General features: G+C 39.3%; 2 protein-coding genes across 2 annotated transcripts in view; both read right to left on the bottom strand.

The window, feature by feature from the left end:
* Positions 1–1,010: 1,010 nt before the first annotated feature.
* LOC130928668 (zinc finger matrin-type protein 5-like) lies at positions 1,011–5,880 on the bottom strand. The gene is made up of 5 exons (XM_057855386.1): positions 5,871–5,880; positions 1,558–1,620; positions 1,400–1,480; positions 1,241–1,349; positions 1,011–1,185 (listed from the first exon to the last, which is right to left on the bottom strand). The coding sequence occupies exons 1-5, from the start codon at positions 5,878–5,880 to the stop codon at positions 1,065–1,067; spliced, it is 384 nt and encodes a 127-aa protein (XP_057711369.1). The 3' UTR covers positions 1,011–1,064.
* The window catches only part of LOC130928959 (gastrula zinc finger protein XlCGF57.1-like), a 44,721-nt gene continuing 24,469 nt past the window's right edge, over positions 5,790–26,041 (bottom strand). Inside the window, exon 3 of the mRNA XM_057855811.1 lies at positions 5,790–17,481. Coding sequence (XP_057711794.1) covers positions 16,214–17,481 — 1,268 coding nt within the window. The 3' untranslated portion in view covers positions 5,790–16,213. The remainder of the gene's footprint in view (positions 17,482–26,041) is intronic.

Below are 26,041 nucleotides of genomic sequence, written 5' to 3' on the forward strand. Positions count from 1 at the left end.
ACCAAAGATAACAAAGAGAGAAAAGTGGCCACTCTTTTTGCTGCGTTCGAGGAAGTTGGGAAGCCGGAGTTTTCCAACCTCCGACCAGGAAAAATATACTATATTTTATATAAAACATACTAACAATACCCATTCTTGTTCGGGTGTGTGTCACAGGGCGGAAGTGTTTAAATATTATTTTGATTTTGCGCGGTTTGGTTTGCAATCACTGACGTCAGCACAGCATAACAAATCATAGCCTCAGTCTGGCAATAATACATTAAACAATGCTGCTATCTTTCGGCCAAATGAAGGTACTTGGGGATATGAAAACATGGGAGGTGCAATACTCAACTCGTGCCATTCCGTTGCCTCTTAGCTGCACGAACTGCATGAATAACAAACTTTGCATTTTTATATTAGCTAACGGGCTATGAATAGTAATGGAATGTACCATGAGAGCTGCAACTGACGGACAGTTAAGAACAATGTTTTTTTACACACACATCTACATTAGGGCGTGACAACAAATCGAAAAGATGATATATCACGATACTTTGTAGGCCAAAAGAAAAGGTTATTGATATGCTTCCAAAATCAATAGGTAGTGACTCATACCCCGAAATCAACAATCAAACCACATTTCAATGACTATTTCAAGTAGACGTCCGATCTGTTTAAAGTGGGAGGGTAGCAGTGTTTGTTCATTCGCTGCCATCCCTCCCACTTCAAAAAAATTGGCTGTCTATGGCCGTCAGTGGCGTGACCTGCAAACTGAACATGAAGTGACCTGGAAATACCCACAAGACTTGTTGTGAATGCTTTAGTTTTCGTGCCCTTGAATTGGACGTCTAGCGCCGTCAAGGGAAGCCAGTAAGCTAAGCGAAGATGTTCATTATTCTAATGGGAGATTTTGGTATCAAACTGTTTGTTTTTTTAAACAGTGACACATCTTTAAAACGATAAATCGATTCTTGGCTGGAGCATATAGATACGCTTTTGGGTTACAAAGTATCACGATATATCACCGTCACACCTTTATTGTAAGGTTAAATCTAGCACACTCGATTTTTTCCCCCCATTGATTATCCCCAGTCCATGTCGCTATCGACTTTCCAGCCGCCTGAAGAAGGCGGCACCAAGGAGCGCGGTAGGTCGGGAACGGAGAAGATCTGCGGAGGGATGTCAAACGGTGTGCGGTCCTCACTACGTGGATGAAAGTTCAGCTTTTTGACATGAGACGTGTACGTGCAATTCTTACCTTATGCCGGTCTGGCCGCTTTTTCGCTTTTCCCTGTTGGACAGCCAGATTTCCACGTTGAGCTCCAACGCGTTCGGGTCGTCAGAACCCTCCAGGCGTTGATTTTCATCTACTATATATAATTTATTTGTTTAAAATATACTTAAAGCGTAAACCTACTTTCCACTTTTTTCCTTAAATGGAACATATCTGCCTCAGACATGTGAGAAAACCTACAACTGGTGCCGAAATCACAAATTCCTAAAACACATGTCACCGCATTAAATAGTGTGCTCCGTACTTTCCATATGAACACTACTGTGACGTTGTGTTGTCACCTATTTGAAGGAATTTCCGGCAAGGACTTCTTGCTTGCTTGTCTTTTAAAATATCTTCAGAGCCTGCCAAGAAATATGGGTGTAAAATGACACATCGCGTCAAATTGGAAAGGATAATGAAGCAAGGGGGTAGGTTTGCATCGGGATGGTAGGGACATAACACTAGCAACTTTTCAGGATGCTCAAATTGTCCCCACAAACTTTAAAGCAGTCTTATTTGCATTATATAATGGCTTCGGTTAAATACAGAAGGTCATTTAGATTGTCTTCCCATATGTTGTAAGCATATTATTGACCCTACCATTACTAAGTGGATTACAGTACTTGAATTATGTTCAGACTTACTTTGACACCTTTTCACTCTCTGAATGTTTTCTACTGTTAACGTTAAACTGTAAGAAATGTAGTGAACCAAGGTTTACCCCGTTTCCCCAGTTTTCATTTTTCTTTTATTTATGCAGTGTTAAAGCAGCCCATAGGAGCTTTCATTTTTTTGTTGAGTTTGGCTGTGCTTGTGGACAAAAGCAGTAGTGTTTTACCTGAAAAGGAAGGCTCCGTTTTTGTTATTCCCTGACTAAGATTTGTTTTTTGTTATATTTAATTCATTTAGACGATTTTAAGTGGTAGTAAGACAAATGTTTTTTTGTTTGGTTTTTTTTGCATCCCTGGATACTTAAGAGATGATCAACAAGTTTGTATTTTTCGTGTATGTTAATATAATATGTGTTCAAATAATGCAATTCAAATTTGCTAATATAATCCAGACATTTATTCTGGGAGTTTTCAAAATGTTTCTTTAGTAGTTTTTGAAAACAAAGGTTCTAACTGAACAGTATATCACCTGAACCAATACATATGCACTGCAAAAACCCACCTCCTTAAAACAAAAATAAATAAATGAATGAATTCCCTTGTTTTAAGTGTAAATCTACTAGAAATAAGTGAAATTATCTGCCAATGCTTCAAGTAAATTTTACGCAGATTTTCAGAAGCGGTTCGGAAAATAAAAGAATGATGAAAATAAGCTTCAAATACTTATTTTAAGCAATAAATTAGTATATTTAATCTTTAAAAAGCTTTAAAAGGTCAAATGTTCTTAATTCAAGAACAGCTATTATCCAAAACATTATTTGTAAGCAATTTTATCTTGATTTAGGTGAAAAATGATCAACTTTTAGATGGATGGGCTTAGTAAGAACATATGATATTTACTTAAAAGTAAGTGGAATAATCTGACACAATTCTCTGTTAATTAGTCTTTAACACTCAAAACAAGATGGAGAAAATTATTTGACTAGACTTAAGAAAAAATATCTGACGTTGTAAATTGCTGTGTATACAGGGCAGGTTTAGAATTTTTTTAAACATTTTTTCCTTCCCACAGAGGTGCCTTGATCAGAAATGTTTTTCTGTGTCTTAAGGCCGAGTTATACTTCCGCGTCAGACCTGCGCCGTCAAGGAAGACCCGAGTTACGACCCTGCGCCATAGCCTGACGCGCTCCTCTCGAATTTTCTAACCTTCGCGTCGCGTAGACGCGTATGACGTGGCAGAAACGGACTGTGATTGGTCCGCTCAGACTGGTTTCTGGTTCAGCGCGAAATCACCGCCATTGCAGAATAGAATCAAACATTATTTTCTACACGCAAAAATGGACCAAGCTGACCGGAGTATCATCGAAGAGCAAGTCTCGTCAAGACATTATTGTGATTGCCAAATGGCAAGGTCGGCGATTGAAAAAAAATTTTAAAATGGAAGAACCACCGAGAGGTGTGTGTTCGGAATAGATTGGCCACACGAAGCGGTGACCCAGTCGGCCAAAAACTGCCAACTTTTTATCACTTCATGTCGTATTTTTTGGTTGGTGCACATCATCATTTATTGTGTACATATGTTTGCTGTGAGTCTGTGACTTATTTATGTGTCACACTTCAAGTATATGAAGAATAAAGCACAGATTTGGTGTTAAAGAGTTGTTTTGATCGTTAATTTTCAATAACAGACAGTTCACACACGATACATCATCACTGATTGAGAGTGCCTCGGTGCTTTTTATGTTAACGTTAAAATCAAGGCTCCCAACGCAGTTTGGGAAGTTCCATAGACGCCAGAAATCTGCTATGGCTTCCCACTGGCTGGTTGTAGGACACGGCAAACAAATCGGGCTGGAGGGCTTTGAGTTTGAAGACCTTGAACGTAGTGCTCGACGCCAGTTTCGAGCTAGCCGCCACAGCTAGCTCTCTCCACCAGAGTCTAAAACTCTCTGTGCGGCATAAAAAGTCGGCCAGACAGCCTCGAAACCGTCTTCTGCATCGCCTGCCCCTCAACATTTGTATGTTCAATATTTATTCAGTGTTGATGAGCACAATATTTACTTTCAAAGGTTCCATCTTGCATTGTTTATTTTTTCCCCGGTAAACTAGACTAGCGGAAGTCAAAAAGCATGCCCCAAAAACGTACAAACATAACGCCACACCCCTCTAGTGGCTTGGCGGTGAATTACAAAGCAACGCGTTCTCTCACCGCAGAACTATCGAATGTCGAATGACGCCGTAGTCGGTGCGCCGTCACCGCAACGCGGGAGTATAACTCGGGCTTTAGCCACTTGGTTGAGGGTGTCAATGATGGCCTTCTGGACAGCAGGCAGGTCGGCAGTCCTGCCCACGATTGCGGTTTTGAGTAATGAACCAGGCTGGGAGTTTCTAAAAGCCTCAGGAATCTTCGCAGGGGTTTTGAGTTAATTCATTGATTCAGATGATTAGGTTAATAGCTTCTTGAGAGTACCCTTTCATGAAATGCTAATTTTTTGAAATAGGGATTTTTTTTTTTTTTTTTTTTTTTAACTTTTTTTGCCAAAATCGTCAATATTAAAACAATAAAAGGCTTGAACTACTTCAGTTGTAATGAATCTAAAATATATAAAAGTCTAATGTTTATAAGTACATTACAGAAAATAATGATCTCTATCACGATATGCTAATTTTCTTTAAGAAGAACCTGTATTCCAAAGGATTGCTGATCATGGGAATCTAGAGCTCAGATCATTTCAACATACTGAACATAAATCACTGGATCCCAAGTATGATGTAGATCCAGACTAATTTCTTTTTTAAAACAACAACAACTGCTGCTATTACACAGAGGAACTCTACCATTAAAATGAACAATACATTATCAGTAATACAGCAGAAGTATGTGTGCAAACATCAGTAATGTGAGAAAATATCGGAATAAATGTATAAAACCATCAAAGTATTGCCACATCCAAAACACAGCTCAAAGCAGATAAAGGAATGGATTTTGAACAGGATGGTTATGAATTTAACCGTTTAAACCGAAAGAATAAAAGTGGAGGAGCAGTCGGCTTGTATGTGGATAAAATTTTGAACTACAAAGTTGGAGAAAGTATGACAACCGCTTGACCCGACCAACAGGTTGATAACCTTTTGGAATATATAACAATTGAATTAGATGATGAAAAACGCAAAAATGTCATAATCCGCTGTATTTATACAGCACCAGGCTCTAATATTGAAACATTCGAGGACTGGATAGGAGAAATGTTTTCAAAAGCCATATAGCGGATAGCGGCTCTAACCTTGTCGAAACGGCGGAAATTAATGAGTGGACTGTGCATTGTGCACGGACTTCATGTAGCGATCAATATGTCGCGTTATTTGGCATCCCTGTGTGATTTCTCTGAAAGCTTTCATGATGGTAAAGCACTCAGCATAAAGTATAATCCAGCAGGGAAGCCTATATATAATATATATATATATATAATATGACAGTTTTATGGCCACAGCTATTTTTCTGTATGTGTTTATTCTGCCATCATAAAACCTTAAATGTTTCATTGGCATCTGGTTGTGTCTGTGTGGGGGGTGCATGTATTAAAAAATGTTTCGGGGAAAAAAAAAAAAAAACTAAAATCTTGACGTAAACACATGTGTTGAATAATTATGTCACAGCAGCCATTACCAATAAGTTGTCTGAAGTGTACTGTTAAAGCTGCAAGTCATTTGTGTTAGAATCACGTTTGCAGTCGTCATATTGATTTTTATAATGTTGTACATTTTTCAAGTCATACAAGCTGTTATAAATGTTCACACTAGAATTCTTATTTTTTTTTACAAGATTTTCTTTAATACTTAATGTTTAGACTGCATGTGCAATTGTTAAATTGAAAGCTAGTTAAATAAATTTAACGAGAAACGGTTAATTTGTATTCCATGCATTGATTCAAATTTTCAAATTATATAACAGTCCGCTTGGGCGAATTTGTCGTCATCGAGGTATTTATCGTGATTCGTACTTAAGGCCATATCGCCCAGCCCTAATACCATGTACAGTATGAGTTTGTATGAAAAAAATCACCAGACCGAGTCGAATCACAACCAACAATGCTACTTTAATAGATAATATAGTCACCAATGACATTGAAAGTAATACAGTAAGCGGACTTAATTAACAATATTAGTGATCTAACAGTTTATAATGGTACCCAGCTAAGAAAGTTGCCAGAGCAGAATGTCAAGTACAGACAAGTAAGTACAGAGGAAACTGAACTCATTTAAAAAGGATTTATTGGCACAAAATTGGGAATATGCATGTAATGGAATTGACATTGACCGTGTATATGAAACATTTTCTTTAATATATTCACATACTTATATGATGAAAACTGTCCAATACAACGGTACGGCAGAAAACAAAAGTACAAAGATCGACCATGGTTCACGAAGGGATTACAAACGCTTGTAAAGGAGAAAAATACACTGTATAGAGAATTTATAAAACAAAGAACTACAGAGGCAGAAAAAAAATATTTAAAAAAACCTGACTAATATCGTAAGGGTATGTAGGAAAGACTACTATCGTAACATATTGTATATATATTTTAAAAAAAAAAAAACTATATTAAAGGAATATGGGACATATTGAATGGAATTATTAAAAATGGTGCAACGCAACGGAGCTATCCTCAATGCTTTGTGGAAAATGATGTGAAGAACGATAATAGGGATGACATCGTCAGCAGCTTTAATTATTTCTTCGTAAATGTTGGACCAAATCTGGCAAAAAAAAAAAGTTTATCCGAGGAGTGGAATGAAAACCTCATTGAAAGGAATCCCAGTTTAATGTCCATTACAGCAGTGGTGGAAGAAATAATTGATACGGCAAATACATGTAAATACAAAACATCCACTCATTGAAATTACATTGACATGACAGTTGTAAAAAAGGTCATTGAAGGGATTCCAAAACCACTAACATACTTTATATTTATATTTGATCATTTTCAACGGGTACATTTCCAAACAAAATGAAAATAGCTAAAGTAGTGCCATAACACAAGACTGGAGATAGGCACCACTTTACAAATTACAGGCCTGCTTCTCTACTTCCACGATTTCCCCAAATTCTTGAAAAATGATTCAACAACAGATTAGATAAATTCACAACTAAATATAACTTACTTTTCGACAGTCAGGATGGATTTAAGGCAAACAGCTCAACATCACTAGCATTAATTGAATTGGTTCAGGACATCAGTAACGCTATTGATCACAAATTACACTCAGTTGGAATATTCTTAGAAGAAAGCAGTTGACACTAGAGATGTCCCGATCCGATATTTGGATCGGACGCCGATATGGGCAAAAAATGCGGATCGGATCGGCCGACACGGAAAAATTCCGATCCAGACTTCCGATCCATTTTTTGGGGAAAATCCGGTCCGGGTTTTCCAGCGCACCGATATACATAATCCATTCCAGTTTTTGCTTCGGTTTCCCTAAAATCCGGTCCGCAATTTACGGCACACCTTCAACACACTACATTACCTTCTCCCAATTTACCAAGAGACTTTATCTGTAAAAATGTCAGCTGTGTCGGATCATTTCACCTTAAAGGACGATAAAGACGAAGAGGCAGAGTGCAACATATGCCACAATAAAGTCAAGCGTGGTGGTAAAGTTGTAAGAAGTTTTAATAAAACCAACCTAATCAAGCATTTAGCGACATACACATGCATTGAAAACTAGCTGCGTTAGTAAACAGCCGCCATCTTAAAGCAGGAGACTTCCCTTGTAGGCTGTTGTAGTGAATCTTCCAAGCGAACCTAATTAACTTTTTATCTAAAGTACTCCTAAATCGGCAAAATCTTGACTTGAATCTTAGCCGGTCGCAATATGCAATAATTCCATTTATCACACGGTACATAAAAATGAAGGCGATAATTTTTCCGCTGCGATTTATCGCCTCGCGTGCGCGCGTGCGTGCCGCTGACGTGCAGTTAAAAGTTCGGCTTCCTTGTTACCAACTACGCAAAATGCATTTTAGTTCTGTTTTTAGTTTAGTGCAGGTGGAGAAAAAAAAGGTGACGCTTACCATTGAAATGAAGATGTGAATGATAGCAAAATATAAGCATGATGTGTGCATCTATGAACTGGGTCGTAGAATGTCGATCTCGGCCGGCGGTCCCCCTCCGTTCGCCAGTCTTTATAAGTTAGGGTGACAGCTCTTATTGTGGTAAGACATCACCAGCTTCGTCAGGTTTCTAATCATTTATTCCATCAACTCGTCGAGTGTCCACTGCTGTTGACGCCAGGATCGAAACAGAAAGTAAGAAGCGCTCTCCTCCTGCTCACCGTCAGCCCCGCGGTGCGTTCAGGTGCAGCAAAAAAAGTCCGCCACATTGGAACTCGATTCGTTACATTATTACAGGTACTGTACTGTATTATTATTACCGTATTTTTATTACTATTATTATTGTTATTCTGATTTTTATTAATATTTTATTTGTTTTGCTCGTTGAAATTCCTATTTGCAATAGTAACACCAGTATTTATTAAGGATGTAGTGTGGGTTTTTGGGCTGTGGAACGAATTATTGGAATTATAATGTATTCTTATGGAAAAATACTGCTTGACATACGGCCATTTCGACTTACAAACAAGCTCCTGGAACGAATTAACTTCGTATGTTGAGGTACCACTGTATTACACATGGAACGCCATAGCAGAAGCTATAAGGGGGAAACGTTTTCATTTGCCTAGATGCTTAAATTATTAAGTGGAATTGTATTTTTCTTATAAACACATTTTATTTCTTCTGTGTTTCTGTGCAGTATTAATATTGTTGTCTTTTACTTAAAAGAGGCATGGTCTATTGTTTTTAGTTGTGATTTCCTAAAAAAGTATGTAGTTCAAAGCTGCTGATACAGAATGGGGACTTGAGTATTTTATTTACTATTTTAAAATGTTAACTTGATACTGAAATAGTTGTTTATTTAAACCTGAGGTTTTTTATACAATTTTTGTTACTAATGCACGGAACATTAAAAGCATCTAATAGCTTGGGGGCTTAATGGGATTTTCCACTGACAGTTTACAATATTATTTGCACGTTTTACTGACTATGCCATTTCTGTTTGTCATTTATAATGTTTTGTGTTTGTCACTGAATAAACAGGTCAGTTTCTTGTTACCAACCATTGTGTGTTATTCAAACTCACTTAATTCAGCTGGCTAGTTGTTATCAAGAGTAATAAAACTCTTTTCAACATGAGTCTGACAACTAAGTAAGGAGGCTAAATAACTTTAATACATGCTCAGATAGGCCGGTATCGGTATCGGCCAATATCGGTATCGGATCGGAAGTGCAAAACAATATCGGTATCGGATCGGAAGTGCAAAAACCTAGATCGGGACATCCCTAGTTGACACTATTAATCATGACATTTTAATCAATAAACTTGAAAAGTATTGGATTAGGGGGGTGGCACTACACTGGGTGAAGAGGGTGACTATTCATCATTATGCTTGGACATTGCTTGTGGTGTCCCTCAGGGTTTAGTGTTAGGTCCAAAACTGTTTATTCTTATATAAATGATATATACAAAGTTTCAAGAATATTAAAATTGCAGATGAAACAAGTATCTTTTCTCTGGGGGGCATGTGCATGAGCTCCTGGGGGGGTTTCTGATGAAATTTGTAAACTAAAGACATGGCTTGACACATAAAAAATTATTATATTTAAGTAAAACCAAAATCATGTTATTTACCAGATACAATAAATATAGTCAGTACAAATACAGATAGATGGGATGAATATTGAAAGGGTCTATGAAAACAAGTTTCTTGGGGTTGTTATTGATGACAAGGGTAACTGGAAAGCTCATATAAAACATACACAAAGTAAAGTATCAAGAAGCATATCAGTCCTGAATAAAGCTAAACACAGTCTTGACAATAAATCACTCCACATTCTTTAATCCTGCCATATTTACACTACTGTGCAGAGGTCTGGGCTAACACTTATAAATGTACAATAACATCACTATCCATTTTGCAAAAAAGAGCCATAAGAATAGTACATAATGCTGGTTATAGGGATCATACTAAATATGATGAATATTGTATTATATCATGAATATTATTTAGCAAAGGTGACGTGTTATGTGCGGTACACTATTTTAATGAACACCCAATGTTCTTAAGTTGTTAAAATGGAGGTTTTGCATTTCGGAAATGTGGGGGGGGGGGAATTAGGAGATGGAGGTTGGGGTAACTTTTATATATACTGTGTATTAGAGGTGGGAATCTTTTGGCACTTATTGATTTGATTACGATTCAGAGGCTCTGATTCAATTATAAATCGATTATTGAAGCCCCCCCACCCCTTTTTTTTTTTTTTTTTTTTTTTTAATGTTCTGTATATTTGTTCCAAAATTGTTCAAAAATCCTCTCAGGCTAAATAAACCAAACTACTACCGTATTTTAGTATCAAGTTACCTGTCAAAAACAGTAAATAAAATACTCAAGTCCCCATTCTGTAACAGCAGCTTTAAACTACATTCAATTAATTTAATGTTGTGAATCAACCGTTAAAGTTGTGCCTGTTATTCCATCATTTCCCTTATGTCTACTTTCGACAGTTTTAAAACTGTTTCATCATTTAAAGAAAGATTCAAGCCAAGATTTTGCCGATTTAGGGGTATTTTAGATAAAAAGTAATTAGGTTCACTACAACAGAGCCCTCTAGAGAAGTCTACCGTTTTAAGATGGCGCCTGTTTAGTAGCGCGGGGAAGGCTGTCATTTCGCATCTAGTTCTTGATACATGGTCTAACACGGCCGTCGTCTGTCATTTCACATCTAGTTCTAGATATATGTGATATCTACCATAGCCGTATATTGCCGTATGTTTGTAGTAACTAACAAGTAGCAACTGGGCGCTGTTTGTAGCGGCTGATGGCCGCAGTCAGGTATTATTATTTTTTTTTTTATCTAGCGGCATTAGATGCACATGATATTTACTCTCGGTCCGTTCCTCATTGCGTCCCGAAGACCGCGCTGACTGTGTTTTATTTCCGCTTTACCAGGTATAATTCAATAATCGGAATTTGGATGTTTGTGAATCGTTCTCGAATCTTCCACGGCCGAATCGCAAATAATCTGAGAATCGGAAATTTTGCATGCTTCTACTGTGTATTTCATTGATATAGTCACTATTTTGCACTGTTTGTCTCCTGCATATAACCTGTTTTGACCATAATATGTAGATAGGACAAAAACGCCTTTGATCATACCTGCTGTTTTTGTTGCCGTATCAAATATAAAACTATTCAGTGCCATTTTTGTTGTTGAATGTTTATCTTAACATGGTGAATAAATATCAAGCTTAAAAACGTTTCGTTGAGCATGTTTGGTTGTCAACAGGACATCAATTTTACAAATTTTGACAAAAATGTTTTATTTTATCTGTTTGGGTCCAAAATGTTGATTATAATTGGTTGAAAAAACAAGTTTGGACATTAAGGTTATGGTGTCCTGAAAAAGGGATCCAATCGGGCAATTGCGATTATTTTTCTTTGAAATATAAAGGCATAATCAAAGGGTTAGGTGTTAAAGAGTTAAACTAAAAAAAGTAAAACAAAACCGACATAAATGCACATGTCACTGCCATGTTGCATACATTGACTGTTTTTCTCATTCTTTATCAGAGCGTGTATTGCCATATAAGCGCTCATTTACAACCTCCATTTTAGCTGTGTGACTGCTTGTCGGGCAACTTGTTTAGCCTCATATAAAACACAAGAGAAGCGGCCAGATCTGCCGCTGCGATACTTCGAGTATAAACCCCAATCACGTGACGTCACAACTCCGCCCCCCTGACTGGTGCCGCCATATTGTCCGTCAGCTCATCGTGTTTACATATTACCGCTACGTACATTCCTCCTATTACTGCGTGTTTTTCTGCTTGTCTAAGGAATCACCGCCTAGTAAACGAACCCAAAAACCTTCCTGACAATCGTTAACATTGATTAATCAAAATGGTGAAGGCATGTGTGGCGGTTGGTTGCAGTAACAGAGAAGATAAACGGTCATTTTAGTAGTTGCTGTGTGCCCATTGTTAAAAGGGCAAATCTCGAAAGCAGCACGTTTGTTTATCTCGGTCCATGATGCGTTTGTGTCGACAGTCGTCAGACAGCGGCGAAAACATCAATATGATGCCAACACGATCGTAGACATCATCAGACGGAGACTACGAAGCTCGTTGCCACGGTCACGCAGCAAGAAGGTGAGCGCAACAACAGGTGTTGTGCCGAAAAATAGCCGCCCTGCGTGAAATGTCCCCCCTGACGGGAGCGCCCACACGGAAAGGACTTTCTTGTACCGTGAATATGTATTATTTTACTCTGCTTGAACTAATATATGTCATACCTGTGTGATTGTCATTGGGATATGGTCGTGAAAACCTGAAGACTAATACATTTCTGTTCAAAGATGGTTATGTGGCCCAGTCCACGATTTGTTACGAAAATACATTACTAATATTTTGTGTAACTTAATTATTTAAAACTGATCTTACAGTCGTAAATCCATTACTGTAAGGCGTCCATGAAAACATTTGATGTTTTCACGTCAATAAAGCGTTATAAATAAGTGCTCCTGGCAGGGGGAACATTTCACGCGGAGCAGCTATTTTTCGGCACACACCGGCCCGTTGTCGATCAAATTTCATTTTACAATCGTGACAACGGTGACGCTCAGCTGACCAGATCTCGGTTCATATTCGGGCCAGTGCCGATTTTGGGTACCCGACTCCTTATCGTGACATAAACTGGAGTATGATTGGAAATTTTGTGGTCTCGGGACGAGCTCTGACGCACGGGACGGGACCAGACGGGAGGAAACATCGGTTTGGGCATCAAATATGGATCTGGCGACTGAATCGACCGAAGCTTTTCCAAATAACGGCTTTTATGCAACTCATCCAATGAGTTTACAGCGTCTGAAAGCACTGGGGCTTCCATAATTTGCATGACGTCACAACCACGCCTCCACGCCATATTGTCCGTCAGCTCGTCATGTTTACGCATCACCGCTACGTAAATTCTTCCTATTATGGCTAATTTTTCTGCTCGTTAAGATTAATAATCAAAATGGTGAAGGCGTGTGTGGCGGTTGGTTGCAGTAAAAGAGAAGATAGACGGAGAGACTTGAAGTTCTACCGTATTCCGAGAGACTCTGAGAGGAGAGCGAGATGGACTACTGCAATTCGACGTGAAAACTGGGCACCAAACGATCACCACAGATTATGTAGTAGTCATTTTATATCTGGTAAGATGCATTTAATATATATTTAGAGGGTTTTGGGCTGACAACCACAATTAAGATCATTGCGAGGCTAATCGGCAACAACATACAGTTTCAAATTCAAGATGCTTATTTCTTCTACCATCATTATTTTTTGAATAATATTTAGCTGGTACCAATTGAAAGAAGCTGGCCTCGTCTCCGGATCATCAGTTAAACAGGGGTGTCCAAACTTTTTGCAAAAGGGGGCCAGATTTGGTGTGGTAAAAATGTGGGGGGCTACCTTGGCTGATTTACGTAGAACAATATATTTAAACAAATTTTAGCAAGCTCTTCTGTGTGTCACACTTGCTTTATTTTATTTTTTTTTTAATTCATAATTTCAACAATCTCGCCTTTGTGGTGTTCTTTTTCGACACTCGGGCTCTTGTGAAATACTACTGCTGTGAAATTAAACGAGCTTCAAGTTGCTTTCATTTCTCGCTGCGTATCTTCTCTGTAATGTCGTACATGTCAGCGTGTCTTGTTTGGTAATATCGCGTCACAGCGAACTCTTTGAAAACAGCGACTGTCTCTTTGCAAATGAGGCAGACACAGTTGTTGCGTATTTTATTGAAGAAATAGTCCAATATCCACCTATCCTTGAAGCTTCGGCCATCGCAGTCAACTTTTTTTTTTATTGATTATCGCCATTTTAGAAAATTGGAAGGGTCACACGGGGTAATGCTGCTTAGAGTGCTGCTCTTAACGTTTTTCAAAGTTTCGTGAGAATAGGCTGAGTTTCTGTGGACAAGATAGTTGTAGATATCAGGGTAGCAGATGTCAGGCAGAGACGGTGAAGACAACGGATCGAAAAATATCGATTTAGGCATCAAATATGGATCTGGCGAATGGATAAACTGAAGCTTTTCCACATAACGTCTTTTATGCAACGCATCGAGTTTAAGGCATCCGAAAGCACCGGGTCTTCCATGAAATGCATTATAAATTGCTCGATCAATTGAGACCATTGATAATACAGACACAAAATGACGGACAAGGGGGCAGAGCAATACAGCGATCACGTGGTTTTGTGACGTCGGTGGGTAGGGTCTATAAATTGCACGAAAAATTGAAACCATTGAGAATACGGATAAACAATGACGGACAATATGGCGGTCGAATTAGGGATGCCCCGATCCAGGTTTTTGCACTTCCGATCCTACACCGATATTGTTTTGCACTTTTACTGATGCTTTGTCGGAGTTCCCGGCTAAGGTACATGTACATAAAGTGCGTAGCCCCTTATTCAGCTATGTGGTGGCTACCACTACCGGCACCATTTAGTGTTTCAAGATTTAGTTATTTATGTGATATTCTTTTGGACATGTACACTTTGGTTAAAGTTTGTTTGAATGCTTATGGGATCTGATTTTCTTATTTGAGGTAGCGACCACAGCTGTTCAAGATCTGGCACCTACTATTCTGGAGGGGGGATATTTAGGTTGATTTAAATATGGTTTGGGGTAAAATTTTCAGGGATAATTTCAATGCACATTAGTTGATTATTGTTCTAAGTTGATGTATGTAATTTCTCCATCTGTTGTTGTTTAAATTGACAATGTTTGCTTAACTGGTTGTCATGCCTCCCTCAGGTGGTAGTTCGTAGTCTGTCTTTATTAAAGCAGCCGCAGAGATGGGTCTGCAGGTCAGTTTGGTTGAAGCCTTTTGTTATGTTGGCCTCGTTTATGTTGGGCCCAAGATATTTTGTTATATGGGTTCTCTTTTGTGACTTTATTAAATTGAATGTTCACCTAAGTTGCAACACCAGTGTCCTCGTGTATCTTTGGTCCACTACAAGCTACATTACTCCTACGTAATACGACTTTTTTTCTTGTAGTAAGAGTACAACTTCAATCTCGTAGTCATTTTTTCCCCTCCCTTTATTTGGCCACAATACTCCGTCGTAATATGTCACTGTCAATCAAGAGGAGTAATAGTAACTTTTAAAATTATATATAATTACCCCTCCCCCAAAAACGAATATTTGCGAGTCATAATTTTCCATATTTATGTAATTATATTATTGATGAATGATTTAGAATTTTTGTAATTTAGGATCTATTGTTTCAAATATTAATTCTGAAAAGTGTAGTTTGAAAGAGGGAAAGTATTGTATAAATAATGCCACTCAACTTGAGAGTTAAAGCAGGTGAGCCAATACTTTCGGCAAAAGTGTGGATCCACATTATGCAAGTGCCAATCCTCAACAGGATTTGAGGAAGCTCTCCAGAATACAATCGACCTGTGAGCACAATCTGATGAAGGCAGCATGGATGACAGGCAAAAGAGTCATTGGCCACTGCTTCTCACACCAACACACACGTGTCTCTTAATCCGATCCTTGTGATCAAATCCTTGACCATAAACTAAGCAAGAAAAAGGTTTTCTCCAGAGTGGGTTCTTGTGTGTACTTTTAAGTGGTGAATTTGAGTGAATCTTTGACCACAAAATGAGCAGGAAAAAGGTTTTTCGCCAGTGTGGGTTCTTGTGTGTCGTCTTAAGATGCTCTTGCAACTGAATCCTTGTCCACAAACTGAGCAGGAAAAAGGTTTTTCGCCAGTGTGGGTTCTTGTGTGTATGTTTAAGGTGTTTTTCTGAGTGAATCTTTTTCCACAAACTGAGCACGAAAAAGGTTTTTCACCGGTGTGGGTTCTCGAGTGTCTTTTTAAGCTTTTCTTTTCAGTGAATCTTTGACCACAAACTGAGCAGGAAAAAGGTTTTTCACCAGTGTGAGTGCGAGTGTGAATTTTTAAGACGTTTTTGCGACTGAATTTTTTACCACAATCTGAGCAGGCAAAAGGTTTTTCTCCGGTGTGGGTTCTCGAGTGTCTTTCTAAGCTTTGCTTTGAAGTGAATCCCTGACCACAAACTAAGCAGGAAAAAGGTTTTTCACCGGTGTGGGTTCTTGTGTGTGTTTAAGGCGCTTTTCTGAGTGAACCTTTTTCCACAAACTGAGCAGGAAAAAGGTTTTTCACCAGTGTGAGTTCTAGTGTGACTTTTTAATTCGTTGTTTCAACTGAATTTTTGACCACAATCTGAGCAGGCAAAAGGTTTTTCTCCAGTGTGGGTTCTTGAGTGCCTTTTTAAGATTTGCTTTTCAGTGAATCTTTGACTACAAACTGAGCACGAAAAAGGTTTTTCACCGGTGTGGGTTCTCGAGTGTCTTTTTATGCTTTTCTTTTCAGTGAATCTTTGACCACAAACTGAGCAGGGGAAAGGTTTTTCGCCAGTGTGAGTGCTAGCGTGAATTTTTAAGACGTTTTTGCGACTGAATTTTTTACCACAATCTGAGCAGGCAAAAGGTTTTTCTCCGGTGTGGGTTCTTGAGTGTCTTTCTAAGCTTTGCTTTGAAGTGAATCCCTGACCACAAACTAAGCAGGAAAAAGGTTTTTCACCGGTGTGGGTTCTTGTGTGTGTGTTTAAGGCGCTTTTCTGAGTGAATCTTTTTCCACAAACTGAGCAGGAAAAAGGTTTTTCGCCAGTGTGAGTTCTAATGTGACTTTTAAAGACGTTTTTGCGACTGAATTTTTGACCACAATCTGAACAGGCAAAAGGTTTTTCTCCGGTGTGGGTTCTTGAGTGGGTTTTTAAGCTTTGCTTTGAAGTGAATCCCTGACCACAAACTGAGCAGGGAAAAGGTTTTTCACCAGTGTGGGTTCTTGTGTGTTTGTTTAATGTGTCCTTAAGCGCAAATCTTTTTCCACAAACTGAGCAGGAAAAAGGTTTTTCACCAGTGTGAGTTCTAGTGTGAGTTTTTAAGTTGCTCTTCTGAGTGAAATTTTGACCACAAACTGAGCAGACAAAAGGTTTTTCACCAGTGTGGGTTCTGGTGTGTGTGATTAACTTGCTCTTCTGAGTGAATTTTTGACCACAAACTGAGCAGACAAAAGGTTTTTCGTCAGTGTGGCTCCTCATATGCATACGACAAGAATAGTTATTGGCAAAGTTTTTCCCACACTGAGAGCATCTGCAGAGTTGGCCGTCACGGTGAGATTTCTTCTGACCACCATCTTTGTAAGGGGAGCGTGACGTGGCACCTTTTCTATCTGATGGTGCAATGAAAATGTGTCTTTCTGTTGAGCTGCTGCTGGTGCCGCTTGGAGGCTCCGTCCCTCTGCTTACCTCACTCGGACCATCCTCGCCATTCGAGCGCTCACCAGTCAACATGGTGATGTCATCCTCCTCTTTAACATATGGCAGCGCTACCTCCTCCTTTTTGATTGGAAGGTGTACTTCTCTCTTTAGCTGTTTATCATCAGGACCAAGATATTTGCTGAAACCTGCAAGACACAAGAAGACCAATGATATGTTTTATAGACCCTCTATGCCCCTGGTAGGCCGTGAGGGTAGATTGGCTGAGAGAGCGCGAGTGTATATACCCGCGCGCGCTAGATGCATTCCGGGCTGTCATTCCCATTACAACGATGCACCGATTGCTTGTTAGTCATCGTGCACTGACACGCTTTCATCCTTCAGGCGCAAGCAGTAGCAATTTTATTTATTATTATTTTTTCAAAATTTTTTATTCATTAAGAATTATTATTTTTTCAAAAAATTTTATTCATTGTTTAAGAAAAAAAAAAAACTAGCAGTTACAATTTTAATCATGACTTGAGTGTTCTTTTCACCAAATGCTTTACTTGCACTTGAGTACATTTTTTAGATGACTTTTACTGGAGTCGTATTATTTTGAACGCTACTTTCACTTGATTTAAAATTTTGTCTACTCTACCTTCCTCTGCTGAAAAGGAAGTGACTCAAGAATGTCCCCAAATGAAGTATAAAAAATAAATCTAGGGTTTTCTCTCGGATTTTTTATGCTGAGGCGGCGGGCTGTTTCGGAGTCGGACAGCCTCACCATGTCGACCATGGTGAAATTGCGTCATATCATGACAAATGAGATTTTTTTCCCCAAGAAGAACCATCACAAAGATCTATTTAAAATATTTCATTAGCCAGGCTAATGTCATAGCTCTCAGCTACAGGAGATGTACGTAAATTGGGTAGCTAATTACAGCTACGTTACCCTTCGTAATAATTCAACTTTTTCTCATAGCCATAGTACGACTTACATGTCGTAGTCCTTTTGTGTTTCCTTTAATTTGGCCTTAATTTGGAATGAGCTCGACGTGTTGAAATCCATTTCCAACTTTAAAACGATGCTAATAAACATTCTGATCAGTGAATATAAAAATTATCGAGGTTATAAATTCTCTTCTAGGGAAGAATTTCTTTTTGTGTGTGTATTTAGTGTTTAATGTTATTGTTTGTCAGTATTTTATTGTATGGGGATACTGCAATATGCGATAATTCACCCTTTCTGCTCTTTTAATTTTTTTGGGATTGTCATAATGTACGCAGGCTCCTGGCTATAAGCTTTGAGTAGCTTCTTAAGGAGACCGGACTCAAACATGATCCTTGCTCAGCATTAGGAGATGATGTACACTTTGTGAATATGAATGTGTGTGTGTGAATAAATTGTAATTAATTGTACTACATGAGCGCAACAATAATAGTCATTCTGTTAACGGACCCATTTCAAGGAGTAGGGCGAAAATCTAATATCCATGTTAAGAGCAGGCTTTCCCCTACATATTAGATATTGTGGCGCACCGCCACACTAAAATAAAAGCCGCCACGCCGTGCAAAAACATGTTTTTAAAAAAAATTTTTAAGGCCATTTCAAACTCGCGTCAGCCTAGTGTGAAGGGTTCAGGCAACTCATTGATTGTGTAATGTAACATCCGTAACTAAACGAGGCCCCGTTAAGAGACAATCGGACGGGGAGCTGTGACGTAGTGGGAAGCGAGAAGGCGGTAGCGGTCGCATGTCGCGGAAGCCCGCTGTTATTTTGTTATCCTTTTTCTTTATCATTGTTGCCACAATAAAGTGGCTAAGACAATACAGAAACCCCCCCCCCCCCCATCCGGGGCATTACTGTATTTTGGATAGGACATTTTGGCGAAAGTGAGCGGTGGACGTACGTCTTGGACAATCATCAGCCAATCAAACATGCGTTTGAGGGGGAAACAATGGTGTCACTGTAAGTCTGAACATAATGAAAGTAATTCACTTCTAATGGTTGGGTCAATTCTATCCTCACAAAATATGTGAAGACAATCTAAATGACCTCTATAACTGAACTCATTATATAGTGCAAATAAGGTTGCCTAAATGTTGGTGGGGACAATTTGAGCATCCTAAAAAGCTTGTAGTGTTTATGGCCCTAACGTCCCTATACAAACCTACGCCATTGGTCCATTAACAGAAGGAGTAGTATTGTTGTGTTAATGTAGCACATATTAGGGCAAAATAAAAGAAAAAAGGACTAAGAGATGTCAGTCATACTATTGCTACAAGAAAAAAAAAAGTCGTATTATTAAGTAGGGTAATGTAGCTGTAAACAGCTACGCATTTTATGTACATGTACCGTAGCTGAGAGTGATGACATGAGCATGGCTAATGAAATATTTCAAATAGATCTTTGTTATGGTTCTTCTTGAAAAAATGGGAAACAAAAATTAATTTGTCATGTGAAGGAATTTAGTCCTCCCAGCCCAAACCGCACGGGGAGGCCGGCAACAGAACGGAAATGTGCTCCGCCGCTCGACGCCCCCGAAGAGCCAGGCCAGGAGGAAGCTAAACTCCGCGCGTTCCTGTGTTAACCCTTTGCACACTGACTCCATGTTTCAAAAGCTTGAAGAACACTCGCCGAAAACAGGTTGACAATTTATTCGTCGACAATGGTAAAAAACAAGGCAAAAACAGACGACGGAGGGACAATTCTGGATCCAAAACAAGGCTACATGTTTCCGAGCAGAAGAAATCTGTCTTATCTCAGTGTCCAGTCTTTTTGAAGTCTTTGCTGACGCGGGTCTTGTCGAAGGCGTTTCTGGGCGTTGCTTTTGGGTCATCCCCGCTGTGGCCGGTTTTGGGCGGCTTAGGTTCGTGCGCGGATTGGGACGCCCGCTATCAACTTTGCTGTCCGGGCTGGTTGTACTTGTTTTAGGACAAAGCGCTTTGTCCTTGGAGTTTGCTGGGAGAGCTGATTACACGAGTTGGTGCGTCAATCTTGTGATAAGACGGCATTGTGTATCTCTTCTATTCCTTCTCATTAAACTATGGTGTGCTATTTATTTTATATTAGTAGTGTAGTCCTACCGTAAATATGAAAATGATACTATTTCCTGATTAATTATATTACGTGTGTTAGATTAATGCAAACAGTTAGACGGTGCCTACGAAAACCTGTACTAATGCAGACAATTATATGGTGTGTGCGATGACGATATCGTTTCTCCTTCACATGATATTACGCAATTTTGCTGTGGCACGACATGGTAAGGCGGTCCGACTCCGATGCAGCCCACCACCGCAGCTTAAAAAAATCCAAGGGGAAACACTGAAACAGTTAATAGTTTCCGGTGTCAAGGTGAATACTTTTTTGTTGTTGTTCGTGAACTACATTTCCACATAAACGAACATCAAGGTACCATTTAGCTTAGCAAGGAGAGGTGAGAGTCATTTTGAGAGTGTCCCAGAGCATGCGAAACAAGCACATTTATCAAGGTTTCATAAGACATGATTGCGTATCTGTCCGCCGAAACCGCTTGATAGCACAGAAATGTCCCCTCTGCTATAGACCCTACCCACCGACGTCACAAAATCACGTGCTCGCTGTATGGTTCCGCCCACTTGTCCGTCATTTTGTCTCTGTATTAGCATTGGTTTCAATTGATCGAGGAATTTAAAATGCATTTCATGGAAGACCCGGTGCTTTCTGATGCCATAAACTCACTGGATGTGTTGCATAAAAGGCGTTATGTGGAAAAGCTTCGTTCTATACAGTCGCCAGATCCATATTTGATGCCTAAATCGGTGATTTTTGACCGGCTGCCTTCGCCGTCCCTGCCTGACCCTGATATTTACAACTATCTTGTCCACACAAAATCAGCCTATTCTCACAAAAGTTTGAAAAACTTTAAGAGCTTGGAGGCTTATAAATACTTCGTTGCTGGTTGGGTGAAACAGGTCCTCGTCCAGGAAAATTCGGCAGGAATCTATCTTGTGCTTGGAAAGGTGAGTTAGGAAATTTTCAGTTCAAAATCTTTTGTTCTTGCTAACATCCACTGTCAAGTCTAATGTATTTCATGTCATTTGTCAATGTAGCTAGGGCTTTTAATGTTTATATGGTTTAGCGATAGCACTCTCACTACATACATACGTGTATGTTGTCGGCGATTAGTCTAGCAATGATCTTAATTGTGGTTGTCAGCCCAAAACCCTCTAAATATATATTAAATGCATCTTACCAGACATAAAATGACTTCTCCATAATCTGTGGTAATCGTTTGGAGCCCAGTTTTCTCGTCGAATTGCAGCAGCCCATCTCGCTCTCTCCTCTCCGTGTCTCTCGGAATCCGGTAGAACTTCAAGTCTCTCCGTCTATCTTCTCTGTTATTGCAACCGACCGCCACACACGCCTTCACCATTTTGATTATTAATGTTAACGAGCAGAAAAACACGCCGTAAATAGGAGGAATGTACGTAGCCGTAACAGGTCAACACAATGTGTTGACGAACAATTGGGCGGCACCAGTCAGGAGGAAGGAGTTGTGACGTCACGTGGGTAGGATCTATTGGATGCGTTGTTGCTGTTAGCGCGGCCGCGCTCTGAAAATAGAGCAAGGCTCTATTTTGGGCCACGTCTCTCGGTGCAAATTAATTCAAACTTGCTGTTCCGTCCAAGACGGCTGTCGCTCACGCTCGCTGAGGGAAAGAGAGGAGTAGGTATTGGCTTACCCACTTCATGGTGGCAACAAGAATAAAGAAAAACAATAAAATAACAGCGAGCTGCCACGACATGCGACTGCTATCTCGCCCATTCTTCCAACTCGCTTGCCCATACATCACAGCTCCCCAGTCTCAAGGGGGGGGGGGGGGGGGGGACGCGCTTTGTTACGGACTAGGCATGTACCGGTTACCGACTTCACGTAGTGTGAAAACGTCGCGGTTTCAAAACTCCTAAAATTTTCAGTCATACCGTAGTACGGTATTCGCTATTTTTCATGTGCTAAAAATGCAGCCGAAGTGGTTTGGCGCGGCAGTGCTCACCCCTTCCCCTGTTGCTGTGTGTAAAAGTGACGCTATTCTGTTGAACAGCCAGCGAACCCAAAAACACACACTCCAGACACAAGGCGTACTTTTCTTCAATTTATTGAGCTCTCAAATCGTGGGAAGTGAAATATACAAAATGAATACTGTAATTTCCCGAATATAACGCGCACTTTTTTTCCCCAAAATCAACTTGTAAAGTCATGGTGCGCATTATAAATAGGTACATGGATAAAGACAGAAATATATATATATATATATATATATATATATATACAGTGCCTTGCAATAGTATTCGGCCCCCTTGAACCTTGCAACCTTTCGCCACATTTCAGGCTTCAAACATAAAGATATAAAATTTTAATTTTTTGTCAAGAATCAACAAGTGGAACACAATCGTGAAGTGGAACAAAATTTATTGGATCATTTAAACTTTTTTAACAAATAAACTGAAAAGTGGGGCGTGCAATATTATTTGGCCCCCTTGCGTTAATACTTTGTAGCGCCACCTTTTGCTCCAATTACAGCTGCAAATCGCTTGGGGTATGTTTCTATCAGTTTTGCACATCGAGAGACTGACATTCTTGCCCATTCTTCCTTGCAAAACAGCTCGAGCTCAGTGAGGTTGGATGGAGAGTGTTTGTGAACAGCAGTCTTCAGCTCTTTCCACAGATTCTCCATTGGATTCAGGTCTGGACTTTGACTTGGCCATTCTAACGTTTATTTTTGAACCATTCCATTGTAGATTTGGCTTTATGTTTTGGATCATTGTCCTTTTGGAAGATAAATCTCCGTCCCAGTCTCAAGTCTTGTGCAGATACCAACAGGTTTTCTTCCAGAATGTTCCTGTATTTGGCTGCATCCATCTTCCCGTCAATTTTGACCATCTTCCCTGTCCCTGCTGAAGAAAAGCAGGCCCAAACCATGATGCTGCCACCACCATGTTTGACAGTGGGGATGGTGTGTTCAGGGTGATGAGCTGTGTTGCTTTTACGCCAAACATATCGTTTTGCATTGTGGCCAAAAAGTTAAATTTTGGTTTCCTCTGACCAGAGCACCTTCTTCCACATGTTTGGTGTGTCTCCCAGGTGGCTTGTGGCAAACTTTAAACGAGACTTTTTATGGATATCTTTGAGAAATGGCTTTCTTCTTGCCACTCTTCCATAAAGGCCAGATTTGTGCAGTGTACGACTGATTGTTGTCCTATGGACAGACTCTCCCACCTCAGCTGTTGATCTCTGCAGTTCATCCAGAGTGATCATGGGCCTCTTGGCTGCATCTCTGATCAGTTTTCTCCTTGTTTGAGAAGAAAGTTTGGAAGGACGGCCGGGTCTTGGTAGATTTGCAGTGGTCTGATGCTCCTTCCATTTCAATATGATGGCTTGCACAGTGCTCCTTGAGATTTTTAAAGCTTGGGAAATATTTTTGTATCCAAATCCGGCTTTAAACTTCTACACAACAGTATCTCGGACCTGCCTGCCAGTTTTTTATTTGTTAAAAAAGTTTAAATTATCCAAAAAATGTTGTTCCACTTCACGATTGTGTCCCACTTGTTGTTGATTCTTGACAAAAAAAATTAAATTTTAAATTTTTTAAATTTCATATCTTTATGTTTGAAGCCTGAAATGTGGCGAGAGGTTGCAAGATTCAAGGGGGCCGAATACTTTTGCAAGGCACTGTATATACAGTATATATATCATATGTATACTGTATAAACCGATTTTTTTTTTTTTTTGACACGGCCACGTTGTGTTGAAGAATCGTATGCGGCGTTCCGTTGCCGACCATTACGATACGTGACGTCACCATTTTGTTTCGGTAGTACTTCACTCTGATCGGCGGAATGATTTCGTCTGTGTTAAATTCTGCTTTTTTCACTCTTCATAAAGCACAGAATTTAGTTTCTTGAACTCATTTGAGTCAACGTTTATTGCAGCTTCGCAACTCGGACCATAACAAACGTAACAACGGGCTTCCTGTATATGTCCGTCAACTATATCTGTCCCTCGGGAAACTCAAACCCAAATAAAAATAGTTCCTATTGTTACTGTCGTGTCGACAGCGATGAGCGTTCTCGGATTTCCGACTTACGTTCTCACTTTCATTTTACCGTATCAATCCATGGAAGAAACATTTATTCATCATAATGAAACGAGCAAGTTATACAGCAGCCTTTAAAAGAAAAGTCACATCTGTTTTGTTTTCTCCTAGATTCTGGTCGGTTGGAGAAGTTGTCAAATCATATTATTACCGTAAATATTGTCAGTTTATGGTAATGCTTTGAACTACCAATATGCTATGCTTGTGCTGTGTTTCACCATTCAGTAAAATAACATTTCTGTATCTGTACACGAGCTCTGTTTTCTTGTATTCTTCTATTTATTGGTGCTAAGATTAGGGTGCGCTTTATAAACGGGTACAATAATTTTCCCTAGATTTTACAAGTAAATTTGGGGTGCGCATTATACACGGGTGCGCCTTATAATCGGTAAATTACGGTACATTTAAAACATTGTACAATTGTAATCTTCCACATGTGAGTGGGTTCAAAAGGTTAGCACCTTCGCTAAAAACAAAACACACATTTTCCTTTCAAATTCAATATACAAACGGACTAAAACTGTACAAAGACGAATGTTAGCCTAGGTTTAGCTGGGAGAGCAACTAGGTCGAGGTTTTAAGTCTCACAGCAGCCGAGTGTGAAAAAAGCTTGAATGAAGGGGAAAAAAGGATAGCGTCAAAGCTAGCTAATTGGGAAAGATGATCTTGCCTGAAACACAAATCCATGTTCGCTAGTCTAGGAGAGGTCTCACACCCAATGTTTTTTTTTTTTACATGTAACCCTTTCACAACAATATTTCCATTTTAACTAATACGTTTTTAACTAACTTATTAACTTATGAATTCTTTATGTTCTTTTTAACACAAAGGCATGACATCATGTAGACTTGAGTTGACAGTTGCTGAAAATGGCTAAATTTCCCTTGAGCCCCGCCCCCCTCAAAAAAAAGTCATGCAGTATATATATTTTCTTAATTTTATCTAGAAGTGTTTTTACTTTTTTATAGCAATTATTTTGTTATTGCGCTAATCATGAGCCACTTGAGCTGTAGCTGTGGGTATAGTCTAAGTTCTGTTTATTTTATTTTATTTTTTTTTGTTATTTTTTGTTAATTTATGTATTTATTTTAACATTACATTCATGTTCCAATTTGCAAATATGTTCTGAAAAATTAAAAACATCCAGTTCAATGGAAAAAAAAAAAAAAAAAAAAATTAACCCATACAGCTCAAAATAACACATTTTGGAGCTATAATTGCCATACCGTGAAACCGCGGTATTTTTGCTCATGGTTATCTCATCGTCAAAATCTCATACCGGTGTACTGACAAATGAAGATCCCTGTCAAATTGATAGCCAAAGCGCTACTGACCATGCGCATGGCAATCACGCCCCTCCAGGGGTGTTCACGTGCCAAACTTTGTCAAGTGGAGATTCCTTTTTGACGACGACGCCTTTCCTGCTATTGTTGTCGCTGCAGGTGAGGAATTTCTCAAGTACTTTCATTTTATAGTGCCTTTTGACCACTAACCTCTGTAGGCAATTACATATACATGAAAGACTGAATTGGAATATTGATGATATTGCAAGACAAAAACATAATGAAGTTAACGTCGCATGATAAGCAGTAAACACGTGCTTCATTGCTTTTGTTGTTGTCGTTG

Source organism: Corythoichthys intestinalis, chromosome 13 (genome assembly GCF_030265065.1).
Source record: "Corythoichthys intestinalis isolate RoL2023-P3 chromosome 13, ASM3026506v1, whole genome shotgun sequence".
In the NCBI taxonomy this organism is placed as follows: Eukaryota; Metazoa; Chordata; class Actinopteri; order Syngnathiformes; family Syngnathidae; genus Corythoichthys; species Corythoichthys intestinalis.